The sequence below is a fragment of the Colletotrichum siamense genome (assembly GCF_013390195.1).
Source record: "Colletotrichum siamense strain Cg363 chromosome Unknown KSG_Cg363_contig05, whole genome shotgun sequence".
Taxonomy (NCBI): Eukaryota; Fungi; Ascomycota; class Sordariomycetes; order Glomerellales; family Glomerellaceae; genus Colletotrichum; species Colletotrichum siamense.
In genome coordinates, this window is record NW_023501018.1 from 2863081 (window position 1) to 2878382 (window position 15302).

The 15302-nt window shown below is 29.5% G+C and overlaps 1 protein-coding gene across 1 annotated transcript; it reads right to left on the reverse strand.

Annotated features, from left to right (window-relative positions):
• Nucleotides 1–295: 295 nt before the first annotated feature.
• On the reverse strand, nt 296–3401 carry pgt1-1 (Glutathione transporter 1; the record flags this gene model as incomplete). The annotated part of the gene is made up of 2 exons (XM_036640181.1): nt 296–1199; nt 1246–3401. 2 exons carry the CDS (start codon nt 3399–3401, stop codon nt 296–298), a joined length of 3060 nt encoding a protein of 1019 aa, XP_036494601.1.
• Between the last annotated feature and the right edge of the window lie 11901 nt (nt 3402–15302).

Below are 15302 nucleotides of genomic sequence, written 5' to 3' on the forward strand. Positions count from 1 at the left end.
GTGTGCATGCAAATCAAAAAGTTCGCTACATTGGTTGAGTCAAGTAGACCCAATATCAATTACCCAATGCAAGGCCATCTATGACTTTTGCTCCATCTATGTGCGCGAAAGCAAAGCCCGCGGGGTAATCCAATTGGATCCCCGGCAGACGACCAAGAACTCCGCCTCTTCCCAAGTTTTGAACTAATCATGCCTTTCTAACCATGCTTGCTTGCAATGCCAATCGTTCAATATCCAATGCACACCCGTAAAGTCGTGTCGCGTCGTGTCATTACATCTCGTCAAAAAACAATAATCACCACTTGTCGGGGCCGAAGTGAGACCCTTCCGGCACCGTGTTGTACGAGCAGGCCTGCCAGTCGCAGCCTTTCTTGTAGATCTCAGTTCCCCAGTACTTGAAGCCCTTCATGTGCCCCGGGTAGATGAAGCCAAAAAAGATGACGACAATGCCGAACGCCAGGCCCGAGTCTAACGCTGCGCTCATGGTCATCGTGTACTTGGCCCACCACGCGCTCTTCCTCCTCTTGATCAAGTAGTTGAAGACATAGCAGACCACCGCCCAGACTGAAAAATTGAGGCCAGTCGCCGGTGGAATCCATGCCATGGAGCCGAAGACAACGGGCAGGTTGATCTTGCGCACAATGCTATGCTTCTTCTTGCGACTATACAGCCACAGAGGGATCGGCATGATGGCGCCGATGAGGAAACACCAGACTAGCCCGCGGTAGGTCGCGTTTGGCCCGAAGAATTCGCCCGGACCGACCACGCCCCAAAGAATGGAGCCGTTAAAGTGCACCCTCGCGATGGGGCACGTGAAGCCATTGACCGCTTCCGATGTGCATATGCCCTTCACCTTGGCAAACATCCAGTTGAGCACGCCGATCTGTGTCAGGGACGACACGATGGTCGCAACCATCTGAACGGTGAACATGATTCGTGGGGGAATCTTCATGTAATGGCCCAGCTTCAGATCAGAGGCAAACTTGATGCCCTGTGCAGACGAAATGTACCCGTAAGTTACAAACACCATGTTTGCAATCGGACGTCCAGGAAACACGACACCGCAGACGAGCTGGCAAATGAGGTAGATGCTACTGTGCTGGTTGGTGACAGCCATGATGATGCCGTTCGGGATGAAGAAGACGGCGCAAATGCCCAGCGCCAGGAGTAAACCATACCATGGCAGATGGATGGGGTAGCTATAAAGGTTAGATGGTGCTCTACACATTGCCAAAGGACACTCACAATTCGACCACAAACATGCCAACCGCCAGCATGGATACAAAGGTCACCATGTACCACCACAAGGGCGCGTCCTTGTACCGGTTCATCAACCGACAGTGCACATCCTCTTTGAAAAGGAAGCCATCCGGGCTGGAGGATGATCTCGAGAGGCCTCCGCTGCTGTTGAATGATCTCTGTGGTCTTATGCTCTCGGGCGGGCCGCTGGACACGGGCTGGTAGACCTGTCCCTCATCTCGGGCCTCCTGAAGAGCCGTTTTCCAGGTGTTGAGTATGTCCTTGCCATGCCAGCAGAAGGTGTGTGTCAGAAGCGCCGCCAGAGCGGCAAACTGTACACCGTAACTGAGCACATACGTAATGGGCAAGAATACTCGGCTGTACCTGCTATAGGCCTCTCTGTCGAAGAGAAATTCGGACGTCAAGATTTTGCTAACATCGTAGACGTTGCCCGTGTTGTCGAATACGGAAGATGATAAGATGGGCATGTAGGACGAGTAGAACAGATTGGCGTAGTAAGCGATGGGGGCGATGAGCCACATGACAATAACCAGTCCGCCAATAACGTTCATGGCGGCCCAAAAGGGGACTAGAAGCGGCGAGCCGATGTAAGTGATTTGCGCCCAGTCAAAGGTCAACGGGAAGAGACCTAGGCCGGAAACAACGCCAAAGAGGTTGGCGACCACGACGTTCTTGGGCGCAATCCAGGTGATGACGTTGAAGTAGCTCAGGCATGGCATCAGCAGGCCGGGCAGGAAGTAGAAGGCAAAGGCGCCAAACCACACAATGAAGAAGAACTTCCACCTCGAAATTTTCCATCCGTCTGCAATCTTATTCTCCTCCTTGTGAAGAGTTCCGAACATGGCAGCCGACATGAGAGTACCCGGCCAGATCATGCCGCTGGGTCGCACCAAAAAACGGCGCGTCAGGCCGGCAAAGGCATACCCGAGAATCTGGGTTGAGAGAATGAGGAGCAGCTGGTAGGGGATGGTCGCTTCTTGCTTATAGAACATGGACTGCTCGACAATGACATCGGTCGCAAAGGCAAAACCGAAGGACACATTGCTGCTCACATAGACACACGTGTGCTCCTTCTCGTTCCACCGGCCTTGCGCCAGCCACCTGCGCAGCCGCGTCAGTCGATTCTTCGGGGGTGATCCGCCGTCCGCGTCAGGCTGAAGAACACCATCGACAAACTCTTCCGGGGGGTCGCTTGGAAACTTGAGAAAGTAGTCCCACATGAGAGCTAGCGGGTGAACAAGCAGCAGGGCGATGACGGGCGTAATAGCAACGCTAGGGTATCGTAACGAGAAGAACAAGTTGGTGGAAGAACCGAGTACTGAAAACAATACAGACAGTGTCCACATCCTCGGGGTGCTTATGGACAAGGTGATATTGTCTGTTGGGGGCACAGATGCGCGTACGACCTCGTGCGGCGAGTTATCCACAGGATCATCGTCGGGCTCGCTGCCAGAGAGGTCGTCATAGTCCACCTCCTCGCCGGCCGCATCTGACTTTGCATCTTCGAGCATGTTTGTTGTTACGGTGGTCTGGGTCAGTCCGAAGCGGCCGTCCAAGCCAGTGGCTAGAGCCGCAGCGTCGACGTCCTCTGACAGACGGGAGCTTTGTCTTGAGGCGGCGGAGTACCTTGACGAGGCGGACCTGGTGGTATCGGAGACGTAACGTAGGGGATGTGAGTTTCCCGTCCGGGAGTCACTCCCAGTGGGTGACACATTGCGACTCGGGTCGTTGGAGACGGCGCCGTAGGACGGAGCGTCGTTGCGCGCGGAGCGCAGGAGGGAGGGTTTCGAAGGCATGGGGCCGTCGTCTAGATTCGGGGAGGGAGATTCTTGGGCCGGGTCGTTCGTATCGTCAGCATGTTCGGCGGCGCTCGACAGGACGGAGGGACGGCTTCGGAGGGTAGACGGGTTGGACCGTTGGTGGCGGGGGGTTGTGTTATATGGGTCGTCTACTGCGACTGGAGGGGTCGATGAGGAGGGTGTGGACGGCCTCGAGGTGTCGATGTCGTGTGTGGAACCAGATGCAGATGCAGATGCAAGAGGCAGAGTGGCTAGAGGCAAGGCAACCGTATCGGCATCAGGGTCAGGAGGAAAAGACGCCGCGGGCTTGCTTTTGTGGCCAGAGGGCTTTCTCAGGCTCATGGCTGTTCAGTCAAGGTGCCAACCGATGCCGGTGGCAGTTAGCCCAAGGCGGCAGGAAGAAGGAAAACGACTGGGTCGGGACCAGAAACAGGACCAAGAAGCAGCGCAGCAGGCGACAGGGAAGAGGCGAGTTTGGTGTGAGTGGACTGTGGACTGTGGACTGTGGACTTGGTGGGGTGGCTCTGCTCTGGTGTCTGGTGTTGCTGCTCGAGGTCTTCTCACCTCCGTGTCGGAGGGGGTGTGAGCTAGATTGCCAGTGTAGTGCGGCCCTGCCTTGTCGTCGGTACGGGACGGAACCTTGTCGTAAGTGTGCTTTTAGTTGGCATATAATGTTCGGATGCTAGGTGTAGAGTCGTCTGGCCGATGTGCCCGACGTGGTGGTTCCCAGGTCGTAGTGTAGTGTGATGTCGGTAGTTCGGGTGTGTTTGGTGTATGGTGTGCAGTTGGCAGTTGCCAATCGCGTTTTTTGGGAGCATTTGTTTGGCCAGCCGGCTGTCTCGCTTGGGGACGGGAAAGCTGCTGGGCTGGCTGGGGCCGTGCAGGACGCTAATGGACTTGGTGTGGACACTTCCAGGGGGTGGGAGCCACAGCTGTGCGTTGGACGGGTGGGCGATGACGGCCTTGAAGAGCCCTCTGCCAGTAACGATGCGCGCAAAACGAGTGAGAAATCGGAAAAGCCTCTCTTTGTGCTGGTCAATTGGCAGAGAAAGAGATGGTCTCCCTCGCGCCTCCATAGAAACCCCAGCAAGGCTCGATGACATCGAGCATGGTCAGCCCAGGCCTGCCTCCCTTGACCCTGTGCTCGGGTGCGTTGGTGCATCCATCCATATCCATCCAGCACGCTCGTCAATTGTTACCTTCAGCTATTTTCAGGGACCCAGGATGGCTTGACTTCTCTTCTTCTCCTCTGTGTGTGTGCGCGCACTCAATTGACTGACTGTCCGTGCCACGCAAACAAGATGGGGCAACATTCTTGACTCGGTCCACCTGGACCTGTAAACATCATCACCACTGCAGCTCCTCCGAATGTCTTACTCAATTCATCCCCCTCGACTAGCGGTAAGCCTTGAAAGTTGTGACTCCGTCACGGTCAGTACTTCATTACAAATGCAAACAATACTACTGGCGGACGTCCCGAGACCGATGCACTTCTGTACCTGACGGGGCGATCCAGTGGGTGTGCTGCCCCCGTTAATGAGGCACTCGGCAGCCGGCGATCCAAGGCACTGGCTGCAACGTGCAGCCTCTTGCAGCTTGCAGCTTGCAGCATGCAGCCAGCCCAGTAGCTCGGACGCTGTAATCGTACCTTACCTCCTGAGGATACCTCCCTAGCCTTCTTGGCTTGCCGGGAGGCGAGTTTGACTCGCAGCCCGCAGCCAGATGGCAGATGTGCATCTGACGGGTGCACTTTTGATGCCGCTGCCATTCTTCTCTCAACTTGATAATGAGGGGTACTCAGGGACTCTAAACGCACAGCTCAGGATATGGCTTCGTCAACATGTCACCAAGACAGGCAAGGTGTAGGCCACGGACGGCCAAGCCAGATCGAGGTCGCGAGATTGAAGCTACTGGCGGCGGCTCGTACGCGTAGCGCCAGCGAAGGCCTCCAATCCCTTTCCACTGGTAATGTCACCAAAGGCTTCCACTAGTCCACTTCCAAACCATCGTGCCGAAGCAGCCCTGCAAGGCCGGTGTCGTCGATATCAAGATGGGGGGTCAGTTGAGGCCGTGCGCTGCCAGGAACAGGCTGCGGGCTACGGCGGAAATGGAAATGTTGGCAACAAAACAAAGGGAAACCCGAGGCGTCGTCCGTTTGGAAAAGACTTTGAAAAGTGCAACACTTCCCGAGCACGAGTTGCCTACCGATCAGATTAGATAAGCTCGTTGCATTTTCGCTTCGGACCGCGCTGCCTATTGGATAACTATTGGGTGGGCAGATCAAACCCAGCAGCACCCGACCTCAGTCTGACATCCAAGTAGGACGCTGTCACAAAGGTCTGGGATCCTGCCAAGATGCTTCTGTTGCTTCTGCTGCTTCAGAGCGAGACCACAGGTAAACTAACTAGAGGGGGGGGGGGGGTAAGACCGCCTAACCCTACTTAAAGTAGTAGGTATACTACTCACACCTACCTAAAGTAGTTAGAGAGGCTGAGGTAGTAGTAGAATTTTTAGTAGGGTGTGATTTTTTTAATTAGCTAGATTTAAGTAAATAATTAAGGTAAATATATAAACTACTTACTTAAAAATAAATTTCTCTTCTAATTTTATTTCTTTTCTTTTTTTTTTTTCTCTTTAAATTATAATTAAAATTACTTTTTTTAAGTAATTAAGAATTAATTTTTTTTTATTTTTTTTTTATATTATTTATATTAAGATAGTAATTATAACTTTTAAGTTAAAGAAAACTATAAGTATTTTAGAATTATTTTTAAATTAATTTAAAACTAATTTAGAATAAAAGGAGTATTAGACTTATTTTAAAAATTTAGTTAATATTAATAATAAATAAGTTTTATTTAAAAGTATATTTTAGTATTTTATTTATTTCTTTTTTTTTATTTATAATACTATAAATATTTTTAAATTAATTCTATATTATTTTAGGATTAATTTATAATTAATTTAGAATAATAAGATTATTATTATTTTAAGAGAAGTTTATTATTACTTTTCTAAGTTAAATAATATTATTAACTATATTAATATAAATTTTTTCTACTTCTAAATTAATTTAGAATTAATTCTAACTTAATTTAAAAACTATAGTTTTTCTTTAAGTTTAATATATATAGTTATATTATTAAGTATAAAGAAGAGGATAGAATTAAGCTTTATTTTAAAACTTATAAGCTTAATATTATTAGCTTTACTAAAATTAAAATAGCTATTAGTTTATAATTACTTCTAAATTAATTTTAATTTAATTACTAATTAATTTTAAGTTTTTTATTATTATTTTAATACTCTAAAGAATAGCTTTTTTATTTAGTAAAATATTATAGTTATTATACTTTTTAAGAAGAGAAAGAGTATTAATTATTTTACTATTATTTTTTTATAGTTTTTTATTATAAAGTATAATAATAAGATTTTTATAAGTAATTTTAGATTATTTTAGTATTACTTCTAAATTAATTTTAATTTATTTTAAGCTAATATCTTTAATATATTTTCTACTTTTAGAGAGAGTATTAAAACTAAGAAGAATAATTAGTATAATAGTTATAAAAATACTAATAAAAAGAAATATAAGTTTCTTAATCTTTTTAGAATTAATTCTAAACTAATTTAGAATTAATTAAGCTTTCTTAAGGAGTATATTACTATTTATATTTATTAAGCTAAGTTTACCTATAATAAAGCTATTAAGGGTTTTAAAGAGGAGCTTAAGGAGGATTTAGAGCTTAAGAAGCTTAAGGAAGGTAATAAGTTTAATATTAAAGAGGAGATTTAAAGTTAATTTAGGAATATTTTAGGATTATTTTAGGATTATTTTAGGATTAATTTAAGAATAGTTATAACTTATAAATTTTTATAATTAAAGATACCTATAGTATTAGCTTTTATTAAAAAATTTAATATAATATTTATTTTTAGATTATTTTATAACTACTTTAGAATTAATTTATATATAATAAATAACTTATATTTTTAAGAAGAACTTAAGATTTAAAAAAAAATTAGTTTAAAAAAGCTAAAATAAAATAAATTAATATTTATTAATTTATTTATATTTTTTATTATTAATAAAGAAATATAATAAATAATATATTTTAAATATATTATTATTTATATTAATATAAAAGTTTAAGATTTAAAAAAGATTTATTATTAAGAGGAATAATATTAAAAAAAACTTAATATTTAAAAACTTAGTAAATATATTTTATTATTTATAAAGGAATATTAAAATTAATATTTAAAAGTATTAATAAATATATTTTATTATTTATAAATAAATATAAATAATAATAATAATAATATATTTTAATATTATATTATTATTTATATTTATATTTAATTAATAATTTATTTATAAAATTTAAAATTATATATATATAGTAAATAATAGAATTATAAAATAGATAATAATAAGAATATATTTAATTTATAATATAATAATTCTATATATTAAAATATAAATACTTAAAAGTTATTATATAATATATTAAGTATTTATTAATATTTAGTTTAAAATTATATTTAAACTTTAATATATAAAATAGAACCTTATAAATTAAAATTATATTTAAATATATATTAAATATATTATAAATATCTTATATAAAAACTTTTTTCTATGTTTTATTATAATATAATTTTAAAGTTATATAATTTAGATTTAAATATTACTTAGAAATATTATATAATATTTTATAATTAAATTAGTTTATTATATATTATATAAACTATTTAGTTTAATAGTTTTAATTATAAAATAATTAGTTAAAGAATTTTATTAGAAATTACTTCTCTTAAGTTCTAAAAAAGTAAAGCTTTTATTAATTAATATTATATTCTTATTACTTAAAATTATAATAAGTTTATATTAATAACTTTATTATATATTAATTATATTAATTAGTTATCTAACTTAAGTAATAGTTTAAAATAAAGGATTTATATTATATTATATTTTAATAAATTTAATTTATATTATATTTATATATATATTTTTATAATATTTAAAATCTATAAAATAATAATAATAAATTAGATATTATATAATAGTAATAGCTAATATTAATAATTAATAAGTAATAACTTATATTTAAAAGTAATTACTTATTAATATAAATAAATAATATATATATTAACCTTTAATATTATAAAGAAAATAAAGAGTAAACTATAATATTTACTTATATAAGTTAATTAGACTACTAATATATATATATATATATTTATTAAATACTTATTAATATTAATATTATATATTAAAGCTTATACTTAATACTTATTTAATAAATTTATTAAAGTAATAATTATATAATAAGAATAAATATAATAAGAATAATAGTAATATAAAGTAATATATATATCTTTTCTAATATATATTTAGTTTTAGGTTTAATTCTATATTTAATATTATTATAATAACTAATATAAATAATATAACTAATATATATTATATTAGAAGGTATGAAGGTACTTCCCCCTCTATTTAATCTATACTATAAGGCTGAAAGTCTTAATACTCTATACTAATACTTAATACTAAGCTATATACTATTAAGAAACCCTTTATAAGAAGAAAACTTAAGCTGTAAGCATAATATATAATAAGGTAGATAATATGCATATATAATACTATATAGTGATTAGCTAGAGGCTGTTAGTGCCCTACTATATATATAGGTCTTTTAAGAGAAGGATTTATATTTTATAGTAGGTTCTTAACTAATTAGAAGAGAGGAAAAGGGGTTTCTATAGCTAGGATCAAACTAACGCCTATATATTTAGGTAACGTATAGGCTTATTAGGCGTATACTACTGCGCTATATAGGTCTAATATATATTATATAGTTAGTAAATTAAATATTATTAATATAATTTAAGTTAATTAATATAGTTAGAAATTACTATAATTTATAATAGTTTAGTTAATAGATATTATTTAAATATTAAGAAATAATATATATTATAAAATATAATATATATATTTTTTAAGTTTTTTATAAATATTATATTATATTTTATACTTTCTTAATAATCTTTAATAATAGTTCTAAATATACTTAAATATTTATTTTATATATTTTTAATAATAAGTATTATAAGGAAAGTATAATATATAATATATAATATATAAATATAGTATAAGTATTATATTATATTATATATCTTATATTATATTATATATTATATATTAATAAAATCTATTAAATATTATATAATATATTTATTTTTACTTATCTTAAATAAGATTAACTATATTAATTATATTATTATTTATTATACTAAATTACTAATTATACTAACTAAAATAATAATATAATCTATATTAATTATACTAATTACTATTATAATATAATAATATATTATAAAACTTAAACCTAAATTTATATTAATAAAGATATATATAATAAACTATTTTATATTTAAAACTTATTATTATTATTATTATTATTATTATGTTATAACTTACTAACTTATTAACTTTAGTTTATACCTATTAATTATAAGCTATAATATAGTATTAATATTAAGTAGTAATATTAATTAATAATATTAAATATTAAATATAATTAAATTAAGTTTAATATTATAATATAATAGATATAAAATATAATAATAGATTAAAATATTTATAATATAAATAAAGATAATAATAATAATTTTTTAATTTATTTACTTATATAGTTTTAATATATAATTAGATATATATATATATATATATATATATATATATATATATATAAAGTTTAAAAGATATAAAATATAAAATATTATATAAATATAATATATAACTTATATTATACTTAATATTATATTTTAATAACTATATAGAATATAATATATTTAATATTAGAATATAATATATTTAATAAATTATATAATATTTAATTGAATAATAATAATTAAGTTCTTTTAAATTTAATTATTAACTAACACCTTTTTAAAAAGTATATAATATACTATAATATATATATATATATATATATATATATATTATAGTTTTATAGTTAAATAAAACTTATTAAATATAATATAATATTATAAATTATACTAATTATATTAATTATCTAGATATATTAAATAATAGTAGTATTACTTATACTAACTATAAATTAATATTTAATATTTAATAGTTAGTATAAGTAATATTATAATAATACTTATTAATACTAGCTATATTAACTATTTACTATATATATTAATATTAAGCTATAATATAATATATTAAAATATAATATATATTATTTCTATATTATAGCTTAATATTAATATATATATATATATATAAAATATTTAAGTTATATTATATTTTTTAATCTTTATTATATTTATAATTATAAGCTTTATATTTAATTAAAATAACTTAATATTTAATTTATTAATATATTATTAATTATTAAATATAAAAATAATTAAAATATAAATTTATTATATTAATAATATTATATATACTTTTAGTTAGTAGTACTAAATATATATATTTTATATTTAAACTATTTCTAAATTAACTCTAAATTACTTCTAAACTATTTCTTATAATACTTTATATATTATAATACTTCTAAATAATCTATCTAATTATATAATAGAAAATAATAATATACTATTTAGTATAGTTAGTTATCTTTATACTTTTTATTTTAGTAAACCTTAAAGTTTAAGGTTTAAAGTTTAATTTATTCTTTTTTATTTTTTTTTCTAATAGGAGTAGTTTAAGATTAGTTCTAAATTAATTCTAGTTAACTAACTAATTATTACTTTTTAAATTAATTTAGAAATATTTATCTAATCTCTTTTAGTTCTTTATTTTATTATTAAGTTAATTCTAATAGCTAGTTAGTTTTATAAATAAAAGCTTTAAAGTTAATTTATCTCTATTTTAATTCTATAAATTAATTTTAAGATTAATTCTTAATCTTTTTTATCTCTATTTATTATACTTTTTTTTATATTTAAAGTCTCTACTTTTCTATATTAAAGTTATTTTCTAACTTTTATTATAATTTATTATAGAGGTTTATTATAAAAGCTTTTTATAATTAATTCTAATCTAATTATAATAGCTAAGAAGTTAAAGCTTTATTCTAATTAGGATTAGCTTTTTCTATTTTAGAAGAAGTAAACTAACTTAAATAAAATAGTAATTACTTCTTAATTAATTCTAAAAAGTTTCTAGAGTAACTCTAAAGTAAATAAGAAATATTTTATAACTTCTAATTATTACTATTAACTTTATTCTATATAGATATTAAAAAGTAATAGAAAAGAAACTAATTAAATTTAGTATTATCTTTAGTATTATACTTTTTAGTATAATAAAGCTATCTTATTTTTAAATTAATTAGTAATTAATTTAAGAATAGTTTATAAAGATTTATTTTACTTTTTTATTTATATAATATAATACTTTTAGAGAGATCTATCTCTTTATAATAAAGCTAACCTAAGTATAATATAAATATCACTATACTTAATATTAAGCTTATTATACTAATTATATCTAAAAATAGTTTAGAAATAATTCTTAAATAATCTTTAAGTAACTTACTTTTTAATATACCTTAGTATAAATATAAACCTTCTTATTTATTAATATAAAGCTTTATATAATACTTTAATAATATTTATATTATCTATAATTTAATTCTAATTTTCTAAAAATATTTAAAAGTAATTTAAATTTAATTTATAAGAGATTATTTATTAAGTTTTATAGTTTACTTAGCTTTTTAACTTTTTCTCTCTTAAATTAATCTATAAATACTTTTAAATTACTTCTTCTATTAAGATTTATACCTTTTAAAACTATATAAAGCTCTTAATATACCTTATAGCTAATATATCTTATAAAACTCTATATTTAATCTTAAAGTAATTTAAGACCTTTTTCTTATATATAAACCTTAATACTATATTAAAAGTAGACTATATAGTAGTATATTATATACTTAATATACTACTCTTAATTATACTAATTACTATATAATTTATAAAAATATAGCTTAAGACTTTTTTAAATTAGTTTTAAATTAATTCTATAGTAATATATCTTATTTACTTTTTATATTCTAATAGTTTTAATTAAAAATAATCCTTATTATATTTTTATTATAGATATATTTCTATTTTATTTTAAATCTATATTCCTTTCTTAATTATTTAAAAACTAATTTATATATCTTTTTATATATCTTAGTTAATTTATTATTTATAAATATATAAATAAAAGTAAATATTAAGGTTATTAGATATATTTTATATATTACTTCTAAAATAATTCTAAATTACTTACTTTTCTTTATAATAAGATTATATTATCTTTAGATAACTTTAATATTATTTACTTTTATAATATATTTATAATTTATATTAACTTAAGTTTATAGTTATAACGCAGCCCCCCTACAAAAAGACTACAGCAAAATTCACTCTATACGTAGGCATAATTCTAGAAACACTATATAGGCACCTTAACTTATGCTCTCTACTAATTAAGGAAAACAGTATAGAAACTCTATATATTCTTACTAGCAGGTAAACCTTTTGAATATCACCGCATAAAGTTAAACGCACGCCCTAGCTAAATAGATTAGTGGAACAGCAATAGCGCTAGCTATATAATGTGAGGCTAGTAGCGCTGTATATAGTAGGGCTGATTATACTAGGGCTAAAAGGGTTACTGAGGCTCTTATAGCCTAATAACACTGCTATAAGAGAGATAACTCCTTAACTAAAGAGGTTATAACGCTACTAAATAGAGATAACTCCTTAACTAAAGAGGTTGTTATAAGAGGTTCTCACAGCTAGAAGCATAAAAAGCTCTACTACTATGCATAAAGCTTATACTCTTCCCTCTTCCTCTTCCTTACCCTTAAACCTATATTAATAACCTATCCTTATAACCTATAATAGATCCTAAAGCATCTTCATAATGTTTGCATTATATAAGGAATATAAGAATACTAACTTTATGCTAGGCATACCCTTCTTTAAGAAGATAGCTAGGATTATTACTATATAGTATAATATTTATATATTAGATAAAGCCCTTAAGTTTAATAAGTACTCTAACTTTAATTAGGAGTAGTTTATTATAGTAGTATTAGATAAAGCCCTTAAGAATACCTCTAAAAGGGACCCTCTCTATGCTATAATTAAGGTAATAAATACCCCTAATAGCCTTAAAGTAGAGGCTATATATATTTCTAGCTATTTTAAAGAGTAGGCTTTTTTTATATAAACTTTCTATAATACTAAGGTAGATATAGCTTAGGCTTAGGTATAAGCTTAGTAGAGCTTATTAGTAAGTATACTTTATGCTGAATAGAGAGAGCGTTACTAATAATAGTATAGCTATAAAGGTGTTAGCTAGCCTAATTAAATAAGAAGAATAGTAGATAGCGAAGTAGTGATAAGGATAGTATTTAATAGTAGCATAGGTAATATATAAGAGAGAGGATAAGTTAATAGTTTAATAGTTAGTAATTAAGTAATTAAGTAATTATAAACTATATTATTACTAAAGTGAAGTTAAAGATAGTGAAGTTATTAATATGTATATATAAGTGTGGCTGAGATTAAGAGAGGTAGTTAGAGACTTAAGAGGTTATTAGGGATTATATAACTAAAGGCTATATATATTATTAGGAGGCGTAGAGTTAGGAGGTTTGTTGCTCTAAGTAGGTAAATATTATAGTGAACAGCTAGAGGCTATTTATATTAACTTAAAATGTTTTAAAAGTATTTTATTTCTAAATCTCTATTTATATATTATAAAAATAGATATAGATATAATTTTCTCTATTATAGTTATAATATTAAATATATTATAAGTAGTTAGTAAGTAAATTAATTTAGAATTAATACTAAAATATTTATATTTTATTCTCTTATTAAACTTATATAAATTAGTATTTATATTATATTACTAAATAACTATATCTAATTAGATTTTAAATTACTTCTTAAATTTTTATTAATATTATAACTTTATTAGAATTAATAAAGCTTTTATATAGGTTATAAAGCGTTTTATTATTATATTTAGTAATAAACTCTTATAGCTTATATAACTAAAAGAATATATTTAGAATTATTTTAAAATTAAATTAGAAGTAATATTACTTTAGTATTTATTTATCTTTATATAAGGTATATTTATCTTTAGAACTACTTTAGAAAGCCTTTCTATAATATTAAAAAAGATAATAGAAAGTAAGTTAATAAAGTAGTAATATATACTATAAAATATTAATAATATAACTAAAATTAATTCTAAATTATATAGAATAAAGAAGTTCTACTTAACGCTATAATTAATAGTATTAATTATATATAATATAATATAGTTAGTTACTAAATAACTTAGAATTAATCTAAAATACTTTTAGATTTATATATTTATAGTAGTAAGTAATCTTTTATAAGGTTTTCTTAAAGATATTATAGTACTTTAAGATATTATTAAGTAGATTATTATTTATAATAATTACTTAAATCTATTTATAATTACTTATATAGTTATTTAGAAAGTAGTTATTATAATACCTATAGCTTATTAGTTAGTTAATATATTAAATATAAAGTTATATACTACTTCTAATATTCTAAAGTAGTTAAGAAATAATTTAAAACTAATTTTAAAATGCTTACTTTATATTTTATAACTACTAATTAATAAAAATCTAATTAGTTATAGTAAATAATATACCTCTTAAAGTAAGTTATTACTTTATATATTTAGCTATATATAAAAGTATTAATTAGTAAAGTAATTTAAAATAAATTATTTAAGTAATATCTTTTATACTTTACTACTTTTTTATATATAATCTCTTAATAAGCTTATATTATTATATTTTATTATAGTTATAAAAGTTTAAAAATAACTTTAGAGTAATTTTAAAATACTTATATTTAGTTATTAAGAGAATATATTTTTCTACTTATATATATATATATATAGGGCCTCTAGCTATTCACTATAATTTTTACCTACTTAGAGCAATAGACCTCTTAACTCTATACCTCTTAATAATATATACAGCCTTTAGTTATATAATTATAATCTCTAACTACCTCTCCTAATCTTAGCTACACTTATATATATATATAACTTTACTATCTTTAACTTCACTTTAGTAATAATATAGTTTATAATTACTTAATTACTTAATTACTAACTACTAAACTATTAACCTATCCTCTCTCTTACGCATTACC